Genomic DNA, 18,266 nt, shown 5'->3' with positions numbered 1-18,266 from the left:
TATAATATATTATAATCTTCTCAGATACTTGCTAGAAAAGAGAAAATCCACGTTGTCCCCGATGGCTGTACATATAAACCAAACAAAATAGAACAATACAATCAATACAAGTTATAAAAATAATTATTCTCATTCTCATGACATCTATGAATATAAAAGCGAAAATGTATGTATTTATATGTGTATGTGTGTTCGCTTTTTCTGTATGTCTACAAAAGGCTTCTTTCAGAGAAGCGGTCGGTCGGTTCACAACTTCTTAAAACTTTTTATATCACATATAAATCGTGATATCTCCGAGTTAACAATGGAGCTCGCCTGTCTATTTAATTTGCTCGACTTCGGGAAGATAAATATTCAACATTTGTCGCTCGCCGCATGTGGGTTAGTCTTTTTCCTATAACATCTTGGGAAAATAAAAATTAAAAAAAGCGTTCCTGCAGTAAATGAAATACTATCCGGCAGTCAAACTTGACCTCATTAAGTCATTAAAACGTGTACCTGCCAAATCCAAGTAATTAAATAAATTCAAACATGTTTCCGTTAGCATCTCGCGGTGGCCCAATGGTTAAAACCATCGCACTCTTTTTTTTTTCACACTTTAATTTACAACTTTGCCTCAACAGTTCAGGTTTGATCCTCATACTTACCTACCAAAACATTTTTTTTATTTTAACCCCCCCCCCCCGGCCAGAGTTTTGATTTACCCAAAACCACACACACCTCCAAACACCTGGGCAATGCCGGGTACCCCTCGCTGGTCTATAATATAAATCTCACCTGTCTGTTTAAATGTATGTATGTATGTATGTATGTCTGCCTAAAACTTTCAACAGGGGCAAGGGATTTTCACGAAGTCGGTATCATTTTGAAGCTCGACCCTTTGCACAAAAAAACATTGAAAGATTGGCTAAAAACATTCATTCCTTCACCCTTAACTGGCCACATTTCTACAGGGATGTGTAGCAAAAAATCGTTTCTTTCATGACAATTTAGCCATACAGGCATGCACAAAAAACGTTCTTTCTTGAATTAATTTAAATATTAAAAAAAAATTGGCCTAATTTCACTCACGCGGTTATAAACCAGTTGGTATAGTAGCAGCATTGTTATGTTAAATTTTCATGTTCGAGCCAAGATGTCAGATATATTTTTTTTTCGATTTTTAAAGTTTTAATATTGAACCAGGGTTATTTAAACCATTTTGTCGTTCGTTACTTTTTTATTTTTCTATCGCGTCCGCTGTTTTTTTTGGGGGGGGTTTTTTCAATTTTTTTTTTAGGAAGATTTATTCTTTATTTTGCATTACGTTTGTTGTTTTTCTTTTCTTTTCGTTTTTTTTTTTGTTATGATATTTGAACAGGATTACTACGTTCGCTTATTCTTTATTTTCCATTTTGTTTTGATTTACCCCCCCCCCCTCCACATACACACACACCTCATTTACACCCCCGGGCAACGCCGGGTACCCCCGCTAGTTTCATATAAATAATCCTCTACGCATACAGATCGGCATAAATATGTCACTTTATGCGGCTGAAATTTGTTAAATACTTACAGAAAACCAGCAACAAAGGAATTCGACAAGTTCGCAGCACCAGAATTCCAAGCAGCACTCGTCTCACCCAGCCATATCTTCTTGCCTGGAGCATGTGTTCTCAGAATCTTGTGGGCGGATAGTAATTCAATTTCCAAGATATCCATCACACTGGGATCATAAAACTGCTCCAACTTTGCTATGGCCCCATTTAAATAGTACCTTTAAAAAAAAGACAAGAACAGATCCATTTATTAAATATTCAGATGGGCAAGTTAACTAGTTAATATATTAATTAGTGCATGTTAGCAATTTGGGTGTGACATAGATAGAAAAGGTCAGCAGTTGCAGGGATTGTGGGAACAGACTCATTTAAATGGTACTTTAAACAAAAAGAAGACCTGATTCATTTGTTAAATATTTAGGTGGGCTAGTTACTTAGTTAATAGACTAACTAGTTTATGCTTGCAATTTGGATGAGACAGGAAATGTTATAGTTGAGGGGATAGAGAAGGTTAGCAAAGAAAATAACTTTTGTAACTTTAGCATGACAGACCAAAGGAAATACCTTTTCTAACTTTAGCATGACAGACCAAAGGAAATACCTTTTCTAACTTAAGTATGACAGACAAAAGGAAATATCTTTTCTAACTTAAGCATGACCGACCAAAGGAAATACCTTTTCTAATTTAAGCATGACAGACCAAAGGAAATACCTTTTCTAACTTAAGCATGACAGACCAAAGGAAATACCTTTTCTAATTTAAGCATGACAGACCAAAGGAAATATCTTTTCTAACTAAAGCATGACAGACCAAAGGAAATACCTTTTCTAATTTAAGCATGACAGACCAAAGGAAATACCTTTTCTAACTTAAGCATGACAGACCAAAGGAAATACCTTTTCTAACTGAAGCATGACAGACCAAAGGAAATACCTTTTCTAATTAAAGCATGACAGACCAAAGGAAATATCTTTTCTAACTGAAGCATGACAGACCAAAGGAAATACCTTTTCTAATTTATGCATGACAAACCAAAGGAAATACCTTTTCTAACTTTAGCATGACAGACCAAAGGAAATACCTTTTCTAATTTATGCATGACAGACCAAAGGAAATATCTTTTCTAACTTAAGCATGACAGACCAAAGGAAATACCTTTTCTAACTTTAGCATGACAGATCAAATGAAAATACCTTTTCTAACTTATGTATGACAGACCAAAGGAAATACCTTTTCTAACTTTAGCATGACAGACCAAAGGAAATATCTTTTCTAGCTTTAGCATGACAGACCAAAGGAAATATCTTTTCTTATTTATGCATGACAGACCAAAGGTTTGGTTTGGTTATTTTGTTTTACAACATATCAACACTTTTCAGGTTGTTTAACGTCAAATCTGAATGTATGGCGCAATCACGTTGACACACCGGTTCTCGCCAGATCACCAAAGTTAAGCAACGTTGAGTCTGGCCAGTACCAGATGGGTGAATATTTGGAAAGGCGAGGCACTGTATGTACAGCGAGGTAAAATATCAGGTTCGGAAACTGTCGCGGTCTATCCTTCTCTCGAGGGTAGACGGGGCTCTCTTAAGCCATGGTAGGCAACTCATCTAGTGATGGCATCACGATAAAAATACCCTTGACAGCCCTGATGATGCATCAAGTATTCAGCTACCAACAAGATTCGAATTATTCTACAAACTCGGGTAATGAGTTCAATCTCAGCTGCGGCTGCATATTACTGTAATGCTGAATCCAATCATTTTGGTAACAATTTTTATGCTTCAACTTCTTTATATCTTCAAACATTAATGCATGGTGTTTGGTTTGGATGTTTTGTGGAGTAAAATTGTTATATTCAATTCATATTAGAACTGCCCACATGGCATAATCTATATATCTATAAAAGTGGAAGTGCCTGTGTGTCTGTCTGTGTACATTTCCCTACACAATAACTCTGTCAATTTTCAGTCTACAGACTCGAAATTTGATATACAGGGTATGGAGATTTGCGAAAATCTTTGTAATCCGTTTTCGGCCAGAAATTTTGCTCTAAGGGGTCAAAGTTCAACGATTTGACCTTTGAGAAACCTACCAAACTCCTCTGCCAATTTTGGGTCTAAACACTTGAAATTTTAGATATAGGTTTCTTGAACATGGATCTAACTTAATAACTTGATTTGAGCCCAAAACAATAAATGTTAAGGCATCAAAATAGGGGTCAAAGTTTTAAAAAATTTGACCTCTGCGATCTCTACCAAATTACTCAGTCAATTTCTGGTCTAAACATTTGAAATTTTACATAAAGGGTATTCAGAGATAGGGCAAGCTTTTTAATTGGTTTGGGTCGAAAATTTGAGCTACCAATATCTAAATGTATGTATGTATGTTTGCATGTCTGCCTAAAATTTTCGACAGAGGCGACGGCTTTTCACAAGATCAGTATCATTTGGAGGCTCGACCCTTCAGACGACAAATACCGAAAAATTGGCTAAAAACATTAATTTCTTCACCCTCAACTGGGCACTTTTCTACAGGGAGGGGTTGCTTTTTCACCGATATTTTCGAAAGTCATCCCCTCTTTTCGATTGTGTAGCCTTAATTTAAACCTACGTCACTTCCGGTTTGGCAGTGGTCGTAACAGCAAAGACGTCACGCTTCCCCCCCCCCCCCGTTCTTTTCCTCCTTTACAGTACGGGTTTGAGCGTGCCTTCCTACTACCACTTTTTCTTTTTTTTTTTTTTTTTTTTCTGAATACACACCTCAAAACACCCAGGCAATGCCGGGCACCCATGCTAGTGATTAATAGTTCTAGGTGACAGACTTTTAGAGGTTGAAGATTCGGTCCTTACTTAATACCCTTTATGTCTAATTTTTGTTGATCAAAAAAAAAATAAAATAACATTTAGAATTACTTGAGTTTATTTGTTTAACCAGCATATCGTCCTTCTTTGGGTCATTTAATGCTGTATACAACATTTAAAATTTTAGATGCTTTTGGTGTTGATTTGTGCTGGATATATTCGAGTAATGTTTTTAATGTAGTTAGTTATTTGATGGCATTTATATCTTATGGTAAAGATTTGCTCTTTTTAGGAAGTTTAGAATGGTTTTAGGGTTTTCTTTTTCAAAGAGTTCTTTTAAGTTTGGTTGGTTGGTTGGTTGGTTGGTTGTTTTTGTTTTACGGCATATCAACCCTTTTCAGGTTATTTAATGCCAAATCCGGTGATTTTGAAAATTTTTTAATAGAATATATTTGTTTTTTGCAAGTCATTTTCTATTTAACCCATAGTTGGGACCCTAACAGGTACCACCACTCCGGGTCAGAGTGGACCTGGAAGCAATGGCAATTAAAGGGTGGCTCCACACTCCCCAAAGCCTGCAAGCTGGGGCCTCACCACTGGATATAGTTTAAGGTCATATCCAGGACCTCTTTTAAGTTTGTGGCCTTTTAGTAGTGTTGACGAATTTATGTGAGGTCATAGCAGTCAAGTAAAAAAGCATTTCACTGTATAACGTTCATGACATGGTATACATTTGGGAGGTTCTTCACTTTTTAGTATGTAGGAATGAGTCATGTATATGTGTCCTATTCAGATACGTGGTAATAAGGGGTTGATATGCCGTAAAACAAAACAACCAAACTATACATATCTAATACACATCTAATATTCTTCCTTTAGTCAAGAGTGGTAATGCTCTGCTAGTTAGTAATGACTAGAGCTGTGACAACAGAATATTCTTTTCATTCTTTTGACTCTCTGACACAGTTAGACACACGTAATCAACTGAGAACCACATCTGTCTATATAAAAACATATAAGGTATTAACAGATATATACTCAAGAGTAAAAACAATGGGAAGAATATGCTGTTGTCACAGCCCTAGTGATAAGACTACTTTTTCTTTATGTAATTTTCTGGGATCTAATAGTTTTTTTTTATTTAATTCAAGTACTAATATTGAGTCTAAAAAATATGAATTTCTTTTGATTGGTGATAATATCTAGAGCTAAGTTTATGGCTGTAATTTCTGCACTATAGATTGAGGCGTTATTTGGTAACCTTTTCTGTGGTGTGGTGTTTTTTGAAATAGCAGCACATTCCACTTTGCTTTGATCTTTGGAACCATCCGTATAAATTTGTGTCCAATTTGGGTAAGAATCCAGAATGTTGTTTATTTTTTCTTTTTAGTTTGAGGGGGTGAGTATTGGATTTAGAATATATTGTCAGGTCTAGTATGACTTTAGGTTGATTTAACAGCCAGGCTAGGAGTTCTATGAAATTTTCCCTGTGAATGCTGGTTTGATCTATTGAGTTGTCTGTAAGTGGTTTTATCGTTTCTTCCATGTAAAGACCAAAGGGTTTAATTGCATTTTCTTTTCTTTGAATAGATGTGTGGAGTTGGGATTGAAAGTGCATTGATAGGCAGAAGTTTGGGGGTTTTATTTGGGTTTTAGATAATATTGTAAGCCTAATTTTTCGTGTTTCAATTTTAGTGGGGGTTTATGGGCTTCAGCATATAAGCTTTTAATCGGGAATGTTATATTAGTCAGGTAATTAACCATGTCGGGATAGGAATGCCGAATCTCCTAACTGCATACTCAGCAATTACTGCCTTCCATAGTTGTTGTCATCTCCACATACCCTTATAGGGTTATTTATCCATTTATTTATTGGAGACTATTATGGGTTGGTTGGTTGTTTTTGTTTTACCTTGTATTCAATGTTCTGAAAAGAAGACATTGTTTTAAAACGATTGTAATTTAAACAATTAGAGCAAAAAATGTTTAAAATGAAAGATAAAATAAGGATATGATAACCAAAACTGATTTGAAAAAACCTCATTTGAAATCAAAATTAGGAATTCTGCAAGAACCTGGTCAATCTAATAAAATTACTGAATTCGGCATTGAATGACCCAAAAAGAGTTGATATGCCATTAAACAAAAACGAAACGTAATCAGAAACAATGGGTATTCTATTCTTTGGAAAGGGTTGGGAGAATCCTGCAAACCAGTTATTGTTTTTCTTGCTTTTGTTTTTTTTGTCCTACTTCTCACATTTTTACAAATATATATTACTGAATAGAATGTAATTTTTCCAACACTGGGAATATTTTAAATAGGATACCCACCGCCTCCCCAAGTAAATGTGGTATTGTAGCAATTACGATTTTATCCAAGAGTTAGGTTGGTTGGTTGGTTGGTTGGTTGTTTTTGTTTTACGGCATATCAACCCTTTTCTGGTTATTTAATGCCGAATCCAAAGATTTTGAAGAAAATTTTTTTTTTATAGAATATATTTGTTGTTTTCAAGTCGATTTCTATTTAACCCATAGTTGGGACCCTAACAGGTACTACCACTCCGGGTCAGAATGGACCTGGGAGCAATGGTAATTAAAGGGTGGTTCCACACTCCCCAAAGCTCGCAAGCTGGGGCCTCACTACTGGATATAGTTTAAAGTCATATCCAGGACCTCAGACTATTATCCTCATCTTCTAGTTGTTTTCCACAACATTACAGCCAACTATTTCTCTGGCCTTCGTCAGGTGGTAAACCACGACGGGATGGGAATGCCGAATCTCCTAACTCCATCCTCAGCAATTACTGTCTTCTATAGTTAATTTGGTCAACTAAATCTCTGACTTAGTTGACCAAAACGTGGTGAGATGAAAACAAATATGGAAGGCTGAGGACGCAGTTAAGACCTGACGAAGGCCAGAGGAATAGTTGCCCGAAACCTTGTGAAACAACAACCAGAAGACGAGGAGAATAGTCCGCAATAAATAAATGGATAAATAATCCTGTCTGGGTGTGGAGTTTGTAGCAAAGCAAAGATGATGCAATCTTCAACCACATCTCTTCTGAACCAACGTTACTTGAGTCTAGTGGCAAGTAGTCCATGACAACTAGTGGGTAAGGATTGAGGACATGCATTGTATGGAGAGAAATGATATGAGAATGAGATGATGGATATGTGATGTGAATTTTAAAGAAATGCTTAGATCTGGTGACCTCAGAGGAAATTTAATCCCAAAGTAATAAAAATGGAGTTGAGAGAAAGGGGTATAGATCAAACCAGACTTGGCAAGGCATAGGTTGCCTTGGAAGTCAATTTTTAAAAGCCATCAAACCGATGTCAGCATGTAGCACAGACATTTAACTATGAAAATGATGATGATGATGATGATGATGATGATGATGATGATGATGATAGGTTAAGTCATCTGACTTACTGATGAATGGTAACCGCATCCAAAGCTGTATGTGCTGCATCCAAATATCTACAAGAAAAAGAAAAATTTAAATAAAAGAAAACACAAATTGTAAATATATATATATATATATATATATATATATATATATACTCGGGTTTTTTTTATTCAAAAGTAATGGACTAATGAATTCAACGAGGTTGTTAGATAGTGTTCAATAAAAAGAGCTGATAATACTTGTTTATTGTTATATAAACATGCTCACATCCCGCTGCTACAAATAGCCACTTGTTTCAATCAAACAACAGATATCATCAGGCAGCGACTTGACTATTCAAAAGTTCAATGAATAAAGATTATTCATTGAACTTTTGAATAGTCAAGTCGCTGCCTGATGATATCTATTGTTTGATTAAAACAAGTGGCTATTTGTAGCAGCGGGATGTGAGCATGTTTATATAACAATAAAGTGTATATATATATATATATATATATATATATATATATATATATATATATATATATATAAATCTTTAACAAATAGAAAACAAAAAACCTTTGAAGGGAGAGATGTAGGTAATTTTTTTTCTCATAATTTTCCTTAAAAGGGAAATGGATTCCATATTGTTCATTGTAAAAGTGTTTTTTCAAAAAGTCTGATGAAAGGGTGTACTTGCGAAAATTTTCCAATAATATAGAGTTTGAATTTGTCCGACTGGTCTTGAAACAATTGTAACGAACGATGAAATACACTATTTGTTGCTATCAATCCATTCTTTGATGTCTTGATTTTGTTAAAACAATATATGAATGCTCAATTACAAAAGATAGAAATTTTGAAGCTTAAAATTTAAGTCATCTCATTGTGACTTAAAATTTATTGGTATATGAACAGCTACCGAATTATCAATTATATAAACCGAATAAAATTTGGAATACTATAAATAATATATATATATATATATATATATATATATATATATATATATATATATATATATATATATATTTACTAGTGGGGAAGAGGGCTTGGCCCGGGCATAAAATACACTTAAATATTATATTTTAACTAGTCCAAATTTTGTATATATTATTATAGAGTCGTGATTTCAAAAGTAAAAAACGTATTTAGGTGCCATCAGTTAGAATTGAAACCGAACTATAGCACTCAAAGCTATACACATATAAAGTTATTAAAAATTTAAAATAAACTAAAATATTTAACAATTTTTTCAATTTTGACTTATTTTGATCCCTTACAACAATTTTAACTGGCTAAAGACCCATAAAAGAATGGCTCTTAAAAAATCCAATCCTTTGAGGCCCCAAGCGCAGCTCTGGGACTTTTAGTTTCAGAGAAGATAGAGTTTGAAAATATGGAGACAGAAAAACAGACAGACAGACAGCCTTTTATACATTATATATATATATATATATATATATATATATACACAAATGAATGACAAAAAGTCTATATTCCAAATTTCAAAATGCCCATCTTACCATTTATTTTTTTCAGCATGTTAAAATGTTTAATTCTTGACAGCACCTGTTTTGTAGCACAGAAACATTCACATAATTATGATATCTACCCATCATTTCCTTCCTCACTCCCCCATCCACTTCTCACATCATTTTTATCCATTTTTTCCTTCATCATATGCGGCCCTGTCGGTGGGGCATTAGAATACGCCGACTGCCACCCCCTCTGCAGAGGGTAAAGTCCCTCAATGGGGGTCCTGGATATGACTTTAAACTATATCCGATGGTGAGGCCCCAGCTTGCGGGCTCTGGGGAGTGCGGAGCCACCCTTTAATTGGCATTGCTCCAAGGTCCACTCTGACCCGGAGTGGTAGTACCTGTTTGGGTCCCAACTATGGGTTAAATAGAAACTGACTTGCAAAAAACAAATATATTCTATTAAAAAATTTTCAAAATCACCGGATTCGGCATTAAATAACCTGAAAAGGGTTGATATGCCATAAAACAAAAACCAACCTGCATCACATGACCTGTAAGCATGGGATTCAGGTTTGGTATAAAAGCTCTGTCTTCATGGTGTCTCTTTTTTAGATCCCACCTGAAGGTAAGTTCATTATGATTGTTGTTTTTACATACAGGCACACAAGGCACAAACACGTGGAAAAACAAAAAGAATTCTAGTATGATTACATAAACCCGAAAAGATTGGAAGAATAGTTGCATTGTGCCTTAAGATATTTACACCCTTCTTTGATTATATACATAGATATTTAATATATTTACACCCTTCTTTGATTATATATACATATATATATTAAAGATATTTACACCCTTCTTTGATTATATACATATATATATATATATATATATATATTAAAAATATTTACACCCTTCTTTGATTATATACATATATATATATATATATATTAAAAATATTTACACCCTTCTTTGATTATATACATATATATATATATATATATATTAAAAATATTTACACCCTTCTTTGATTATATACAATCTATGGTCCCCCTCGCCAAAATTTCATGAGAAACACTCGTCTGTCTGAAACCACTATCCATGATTTCCCCCCACTCTTTATCTGTGCCTAGACTTAAACACAGATTTCATGAACAAAAGCTTCTTTCTTAGAACTGCACACCTGTGGAACTCTCTTCTGTTTGCCTGCTTTCCAGATGACTACAATGTGCTCATCTTCAAGTCCAACGTAAACAAGTTCTTGATGAGCAGTGCCTCTTAAGCAATCCAATTTACCAAATTTCCAATACCAACGATTACTCTGATATTGTCCCATTGACTACTTTTTAACCCTTATTCTTAAGTGGCTTCTGAGCCTTGATAAGTTGTGACTCCTTTGTAAAAAATTAAAAATTAAAAAAAAAGGTGTTGCCATGAATCGAACATTTTAGCACACTGAAATAAATAAATGGTAAGATGAATAACAGCTTGAAATTTGGAATATAGACTTTTTGGCATTTATTTGCACATGCTCTGTAGTTATATTTAGTATACATTGAACTTCATGAATAAAAGAGACCCTTGAGTTTTTGGAGCAAATTGAAACAGAAATAAAAATACTTTTCTCTTTTTCTTTCCGGGGGGGGGGGTGCTTATCATCCACTAACAGACACATCGACACCCTTCTCCACCCTTCCCTCCTCCTATGTGGATGCTCAAGTGAAAATTATATACCAACTATACCACTTTGTCCTCATCCTCCTCTAACCCTTTATTTAGGACATTTTAAGTGTTTTTTATGCTGATATTGAAAACAAGCACTCATAAATACTCACATTTAATTTTCTCTCTCAGTGAGAACAGGATATTCTTTTCATTGTCATGACTCTCGAGTATATATCCAACACAGTTAATCAACCGAGAATCACATTACTCTATATAAAAGCATATAAGATATCAACAGATACACACTCGAGAGTCAAAACAATGAAAAAAATATGCTGTTGTTCTAGCCCTAGTAATTACGTAATTATTAATCAGAAGTGACTATTCCTGGGTATACACCGGCAAGATTTGGCAAAACTTTTGCTACACAGAAAGCAGGAATTAAAAAAGAAACATTTTATTTAACACTAGAAGGACACCCAGTGTTACCCGGTTATAAAATACACTTAAATATGGTATTTTAATTCATGTAGATTTTGTATTTATTATTATGGAACCAATTACCTATTGATTATTATATTGTACCCAATAATTTTGATTTCAAAAGTTAACAAATGAAGCATGCATGGTCCCCTGTGAGCGCACAGTGAACGAGATGTAAAAAAAAAATGACTAAGTTCAGCAACCCCACCCCATTTAGCCACAAAAATCCCCAAGAGATGTCGAATCCTGATGAAAATGAATAAACGGTGCAGTTTTAGGCTTTAACATATTTGAGTTCTGCACCAGAAATGACTAAGTCCATCATTTGCTCCCACCTCATCCCCATTTAGCCCCAAAAGTCCCCAAGGCCTTAACATATTTAAATTTGAGTTCAGCACCATGCAAAACTGCTAAATAGACATACACAGAAAATTTTGGACAAATATGGTAAAATAGTCCCAAAAATGGAGTGTTTTTATTAGATCTAAAAGAGCCCCTGGGACACACCCAATAGTTATCGCGAAGTATAGGCAAACAAAATTATATAGAAATCAGTTAGTAATAACTTTTCATAAAGTTTTATGAAACTTCACGGCATCAATTTTTTTTAATAAGAAAAAAAAGTGTCAATTTTAACCATTTAAACCTGGAAGGCTCCCCTAGCGGGGCAACTGGAATTTTCCCGGAAAATCTGTTCTGTTACATTTTTACTCATATCATGTTTAATGTTTGTGCAAAATTTCAAAAAATTCCAAGGTATAGCTATTGAGAGAAGTGCAGTCAGACGAACAGACGAATGGACAAACGGACAGGGTGAATTTACAGGTGCACTCTCCTTTTGTCGCGGGGACCAAAAAAATAATTAAAATATGACTATCATCTACAGCAACACTTAAAAGGCAGGTAATGACTAAGATCTTTCTGATTCTCTCTCTTCTGTTCTCAAGCATGTGATCCAATGTGGAAATTTTAATTTTAATGCATCTAACACCAAGCTTCACATTTTCCCACCTGGTACCAATTAAAATGAATGGCACTCATTTGAGGGAAGTACCACACTTTAACAAGCTTCTTGCTCTGAGCTTCACTCTTGATCTGAAATAGAGCACATACATCAAATCTGCTGCCAAGGTCACTGGAAAAATAGTTGGATCATTGTACTGCTCCAGTAGATAATCACACTTCTAATGCAATCGTCTACCTGTATAAAAGCCAAGTACATCTTAGAATGGAGTACTGTTGCCACACCTGGAAAGGAACCGCTTGAAGCTCCTTATTTTGCCTTGACACAGTTCAAAACTGGCTTCGAAACCTTGCAGGTGATACTCTTTCTCTTCCCTGCAATCTCTTTCCCCCCAGAAGGGATGTTGCTAGCCTGTCTCTTCTCTATCATTATTTTCGTGGCAAGTGCTCGTCTGAGCTCTAATCTATGATCTCTCATTATCAAATTTTCCCAAATAACTCTCTATCTGTGCCTTAATCTAAATATTGATTCCACAAACTAAGCTTCTTTCCTAGAACTACTCGCCTGTGGAACTCTGTTCCGCTGGCCTGCTTTCCAGCTGACTACAATATTGTTGTCTTCACGTCCAATGTAAACAAGCTCTTGCCAAGTTGTCCCCTTCAATAATCAAATTATACCAAATTCCCACTACTAACAATTACTACACTGTTGTCCTGATGACACCCATTAACCCTTATCCTTGAGTGGCGTTTAGGCCTTGATAAGTAGTGACCACTTTTTCATTCGCAAAGTTATGAAATTACGTTTTGGGGCATAAATCAATTTCTAGACTAGGTAGAACCTTGCAAATTTGCATGGACAAGGTTTTCCACACAAGGAATCCAAAAAATCACATTTAAAACCTCTGAAAATGAACTGTTTCTGACTTATTGAACTTTTAAGCCAAGATTTCGAGAGTTCCGCAGGTGTGCAGTTCTAAGAAAGAAGCTTTTGTTCATGGAAATTACGTTTAGGTTTAAGCACAGATAAAGAGTGGGGGGAATTATTGATAGTGTTATCAACTAGACGAGTGTTTCTCGTGAAAGTTTAGCGAGGGGGGACCCTAGATTGGAGCTTAGACAAGGTTGCAGGGAAGAGAAAAGGGCATCTTCTACTAGGCTACAAAGTCTATTTTGAACTCTGTCTAAGTAGGATAAGGTCTTTCTAGCAGCCCAGATGTGTCTGTTCTCTTGTCATGAGACCATCTTCTCAGGCATTACCTCCTCCTTTTTTTGGAGGGGGATAAATGTAATGCATGTTCCTTTTTCCTAATACTATTCTTATTTTTAAATGAACATAGTGTAGCATCTGTTCTTATGCCATGACACCATTCTCTAAAGGATAACATTCTCCAAAATTCACAACCTGTTAAAAGAACTCAGCTTTGAATTTCACTTTACATGATCAATTGCATTTGCTAACCTATATCTTGTGTAACCTACTGATATTATGTTAAACTATCAAAGATATCCACACTTCATGTGAGACTTTGAATTAAGTGGATGTTGAAGAGCAACTATTTAAGTTGTTTAAAATTTTTAACTATCTCCTGAAGTGACTGAAATCCAACTATGAACTTTAAAGCAAATAGATTATATCAAAGTCAACAATTACAAAGACTCACAATAATTAACATTTGTTTAATTGGTTGAGGTGATGGGGGGGGGGGTGGAGGAGAATGATCTGATTAAAATTCACAAAGAAGTTGGCCGGCGCCATGGTAGTGGCCCCCAGGATGGTGACGAACCCCAACTTGGTGTGCATCATCTCTAGGTGGGGGAGTTTATGAAGAGCTACACTAAATATGACCTTAAACTTTGATCTTGACCTTGAAAAATGGTGTGCACCATCCCTAGGCTAGAGACCATCATAATGTCAGATTTGGTTATGATCGGTCCAGTGGTGTGTGCTGTAGGAGAGTATATATATATACATAGGTTATGACCTTGACGTTTGACCGTAACCTTGAAAAATGGTGAGCACCATCCCTAAGTGGGGGACCATCATCAATCCAGGTTTGGTCATGATCGGTCCAGTGGTTTGGGCTGTAGTAGAGTTATACACACAGACACACGAACGCTACTACTTTATATATAGAGAAGATGGTTATATTTCCAACATGCTCTGGCAACTCGTTTCAGTTACCTTTTCTGGCAAAACAATCTTTTAGATATGTAAAAAAAAAATATGAAAATATAAGAAAAAAATAAGATAATTTTTTTTAGTTTTACCTGGTAAAAAAGTCGATGTAGGCTTTATTCAGCAGACACATATTCGTGACATCGGGACCAACAAGCAAACTGCTGTTAAGGAAAGGAATCATCTGCATCAAGTCACGTAAATGTTGGAAGTCCTTTCCCAGTATTTCAGGGTCAGGCCTTTTGGTCAGGATCAAATTGTAAACATCCGGTTCTGTTGGAATAGAATTAATTTGTTTTGTAATTAAGTATTATGTGCATATATCTTTATGACCTCACATCCCCCCATCCCTAATGACAGGCTCCCAACTCACATTATAATCTCGAGGTCAGTAGTTCCCTGCATTTTTTACATAGCGGAACAATACCGTCTTCTTCAAATTCACACATCACAAAGAAAAAACAAACAATATTTTCTATTTATTTCGGTACTTGTGCAGAATTTGAACCAAACGTAACTAACCATTCTATCTGCTCGGCTTTGCTCAGAACATGCCGTCATGCGCTCAGGTTTGACTGTAATCTGACGTAAGATACCAATCAATGCATGGCAAAGGAGCAAACGATCTTTGGGGACATTATTGGAAAAAGAAAAAAATCAACGGGACTAACCGGGAGCTTCTGGATAGTTATCTTTTCAAATTTGGTAATGATCATTTTTTTTCCATCTTAAACGATATATCAGAAAGCTACCTGGTTGGGTTGTGTGAAGTTTCTTCCACATCTGCTGTCTTTTTTCACCCAACTTTTAACAACATCTGACGCAACTGTAGAAAATCTATCTAATCCTAAGGGAATACCCTGGCTGTTTTAATTTAATTAAAAAACAAAATCGGTTGCCCAACCCCACCATACAGGGGAAAAATGTTCATAAAAAAAAAAAATGTTTACTTTAAATTAGTTAATGCAAAAAAAAAAAAATATACATGAAAAAGGTGCTTATTTTTCAAACTTTTGTTAGAAAATATGAAAAACAGAAAAAGAATCGGTTTTGATTATTAGTTTTGTTCAATTTTGTTTGACCGCCATCCCCCCCAAAAAAAATTGGTGGAACAAAAAATATAACTTTTTTATTTTTTTTGCATAAAAGTATTTGCTACAAGAATAAAACAGAAATTGTTATGTTGTTTCTTTTTTTATTTTCATTTTATATACATATACTAGCCTGGGTGTTCGGCGTTGCCCAGGATGTTTGGAGTTGTGTGTTAAGCAAAAAAAAAAAAAAAAAAAGTGGTAGTAGGCAGGCAGGCTTGAACCCGTGATGTGAAGGCGGAAAAGAAAGTGAAAGAAAATCTGACGTCTATCCGCTACTCCATGATGCGACCGGAAGTCTAAAACGTTCAACCTTAACGTAGTCGATTAAAAACAAAAGACGACTTGCAGAAATGGCGTTGCTTTTAAACCTCCGACGAAAGCAAATTAGACACAAGGTCGTTTTTAATGTGGAGGGAAAACCAGCTCCCCCCAAAAAGGGGGCACTCTGACAGTATCCAAATAAATAGTAATTGTCTCAGTATGAAGGGTTTTCCCTACATTGACAAAAGACCAATTACAAAACAGATACGACCCGGTCTGAAGACGAAAAGGCGAAATGTATGTTTCGTATGTTTATGTTGTCAATACTTGTGGATAGCTTAGGTTTACAATGGTGGAAGCAGGAGGGTTTAATTTTTGTATGGGAATGTATATCGAGGAATAAAAATAGCCGATATTACTTTTGTATTTTAGTACAGTGCATTACCAATAATATAAAGTAAACTCTTTAAAGATGAACCAACAAAGGAAGTCGGAGATCGCTGACATTTGCTAAGAAAGATAGAAAATAGTAGGGGAACTTTTTAAAAATTTATTTTAATCAAATAAATATGTTGGTTTTCGCACATTTATTTTTAGAAAGAAAATAATACTGAGCTATTGATGTTCAAGTGTAACCAGCCGTAATTAATGACATGTCTCAGTCATAAAAATATCCCAAAGGTAATGCAAAAGGTCTAAAATCATAATGTGAGGAAATAGTTTTCGAAGAAATTAGAAAATTTAGGTACTTCCCATGTATTTACGGCAGCCGTAATCATTTGTTCATTGAATCATCGACAATTAGGTAGACAACATTGCTTATCGAGTAATGTCCAAGATCAGTCTTAAAACAAATGGAAACGACGGCACGGTGGGAATTTTGTTTAACTCGATCAAAAAAAGGAAAGAAAGGATGTCCGTTTGCAAATGCGGGATATTATGATCTGGAAAGTATAAGAAAACTTCTTGCGGAATTTAACCGACGCGCAAAGCCCGATTTGAAAAGCCCTCGTGGACATACATAAACGCTTGCGCCCATTTTGCCGTTTATATAATAGATTAGTAAAATATCAAACTAGATATACCTCACAAAAAATTAAAATTGTATCATGAAACGACTGCTTTAAGGTTAGTCATTTCCCAAATTTTATTCGAATTCATTTGATATTCACAAAGTTATGACATTTTATGTTTTATCAAGGAGTTTTCACTTTCCATCGCTTTATTGCAGGTTTCTTAAAATGTTGTTTTAAGGCTAAAATACAATGTTTACTCATGAAATATTTTTTATTATATTTTTCTGTCCAAAGAAGAATAAACCAAAGCACATCCTAGATGCTTAGCCTGAAATAAAGTCATTATTTATTGACATATCCACCATTTTTTTGAAATAAACTTTAAACAACCTTTTGTCCACCGAGGAAGTCAATTGTTTGATCTGAAAAGGAGTTATGGCTCTGGCGATATCAACTATTTTCTCCACAAGACCTGAAGTAAATTACTCTCCTCCCTCATAATCCCCTCTTTTAAATATTGACCAGATATGTTCAATGGGGGTTAAGGTTTTGAGAACACGGTGGCCAGGTCATGGCGTTTTCTCCAACAAAGCCCATAGATTCAAGGTAGGCTGCAAAAACTTCTTGCAAAATCTATCCGATGCCAGAACACTGGTGTAAAAAGCCTTTCAAAGTCATACACAAACGCCCGCACACATTTTTCCCTTTATGGGATGCCTGGTGTTACCCGGGTGTTTGGAGTCCCCACAAAAAAAGCAGGCAGGCTTGAACCCGCAAGGCGAAGGCGGGAAAGAAAGTGAAAGAAAAGCTGACATATTACCGCTAGGCTACGACATGAGAGGAAGTGAAAAGCGTTCAAATTTATTGATGTCCATCAAAAAATTGACGAGTTCACACACGCGTAGAAATGAAGGGTTGGCAGTTAAGTTTCTGCTTTCTGCCGTTCCTCACGACGTTGGGGAAAACTAGCTCCCCACAAAAAGGGGAGCTCTGGCAGTAGTCCAAATGAATAGCAACTGTCTGACATGAAGGGTTTCCCCCATATTGATCAAAGTTAATTGCCTTTTTGAACGTCTCGGCCGGAAGGCCAGGCAGTTGGATTTGCTCCAATCAGTTTCGCTTTATTTATATGAGAAAGAGAAACTAACACGGAGAACCAGGGATTTTTTTTTAAAAGTCGATCAAAATAAATGTAGGGACGACGTTCGCTCGCAAATCAAAGATATTATAATCTAGGAAGTATAAAGAAACGTCTAAATAAATGTAACCTCGTGCAAATCAAAGATATTATAATCTAGGAAGTATAAAGAAACGTCTAAATAAATGTAACCTCGTGCAAATCAAAGATATTATAATCTAGGAAGTATAAAGAAACGTCTAAATAAATGTA

General features: G+C 35.4%; 1 protein-coding gene across 2 annotated transcripts in view; it reads right to left on the bottom strand.

Moving 5' to 3' along the window:
* Positions 1-18,266, bottom strand: part of LOC145266926 (heparanase-like) — a 118,277-nt gene that overhangs the window by 55,661 nt on the left and 44,350 nt on the right. For both annotated transcript variants that reach the window (XM_080122719.1, XM_080122718.1), the window contains exons 4-6: positions 14,598-14,778; positions 7,779-7,826; positions 1,556-1,756 (exon numbers count right to left, since the gene is read on the bottom strand). In XM_080122719.1, the coding sequence (XP_079978845.1) occupies positions 1,556-1,756; positions 7,779-7,826; positions 14,598-14,778 (430 nt within the window). The remainder of the gene's footprint in view (positions 1-1,555; positions 1,757-7,778; positions 7,827-14,597; positions 14,779-18,266) is intronic.

This window comes from Euprymna scolopes, chromosome 42, assembly GCF_053919585.1.
Source record: "Euprymna scolopes isolate OS-2025 chromosome 42, ASM5391958v1, whole genome shotgun sequence".
NCBI lineage: Eukaryota > Metazoa > Mollusca > Cephalopoda > Sepiida > Sepiolidae > Euprymna > Euprymna scolopes.
This window is presented reverse-complemented; position numbering and strand designations above follow the sequence as displayed.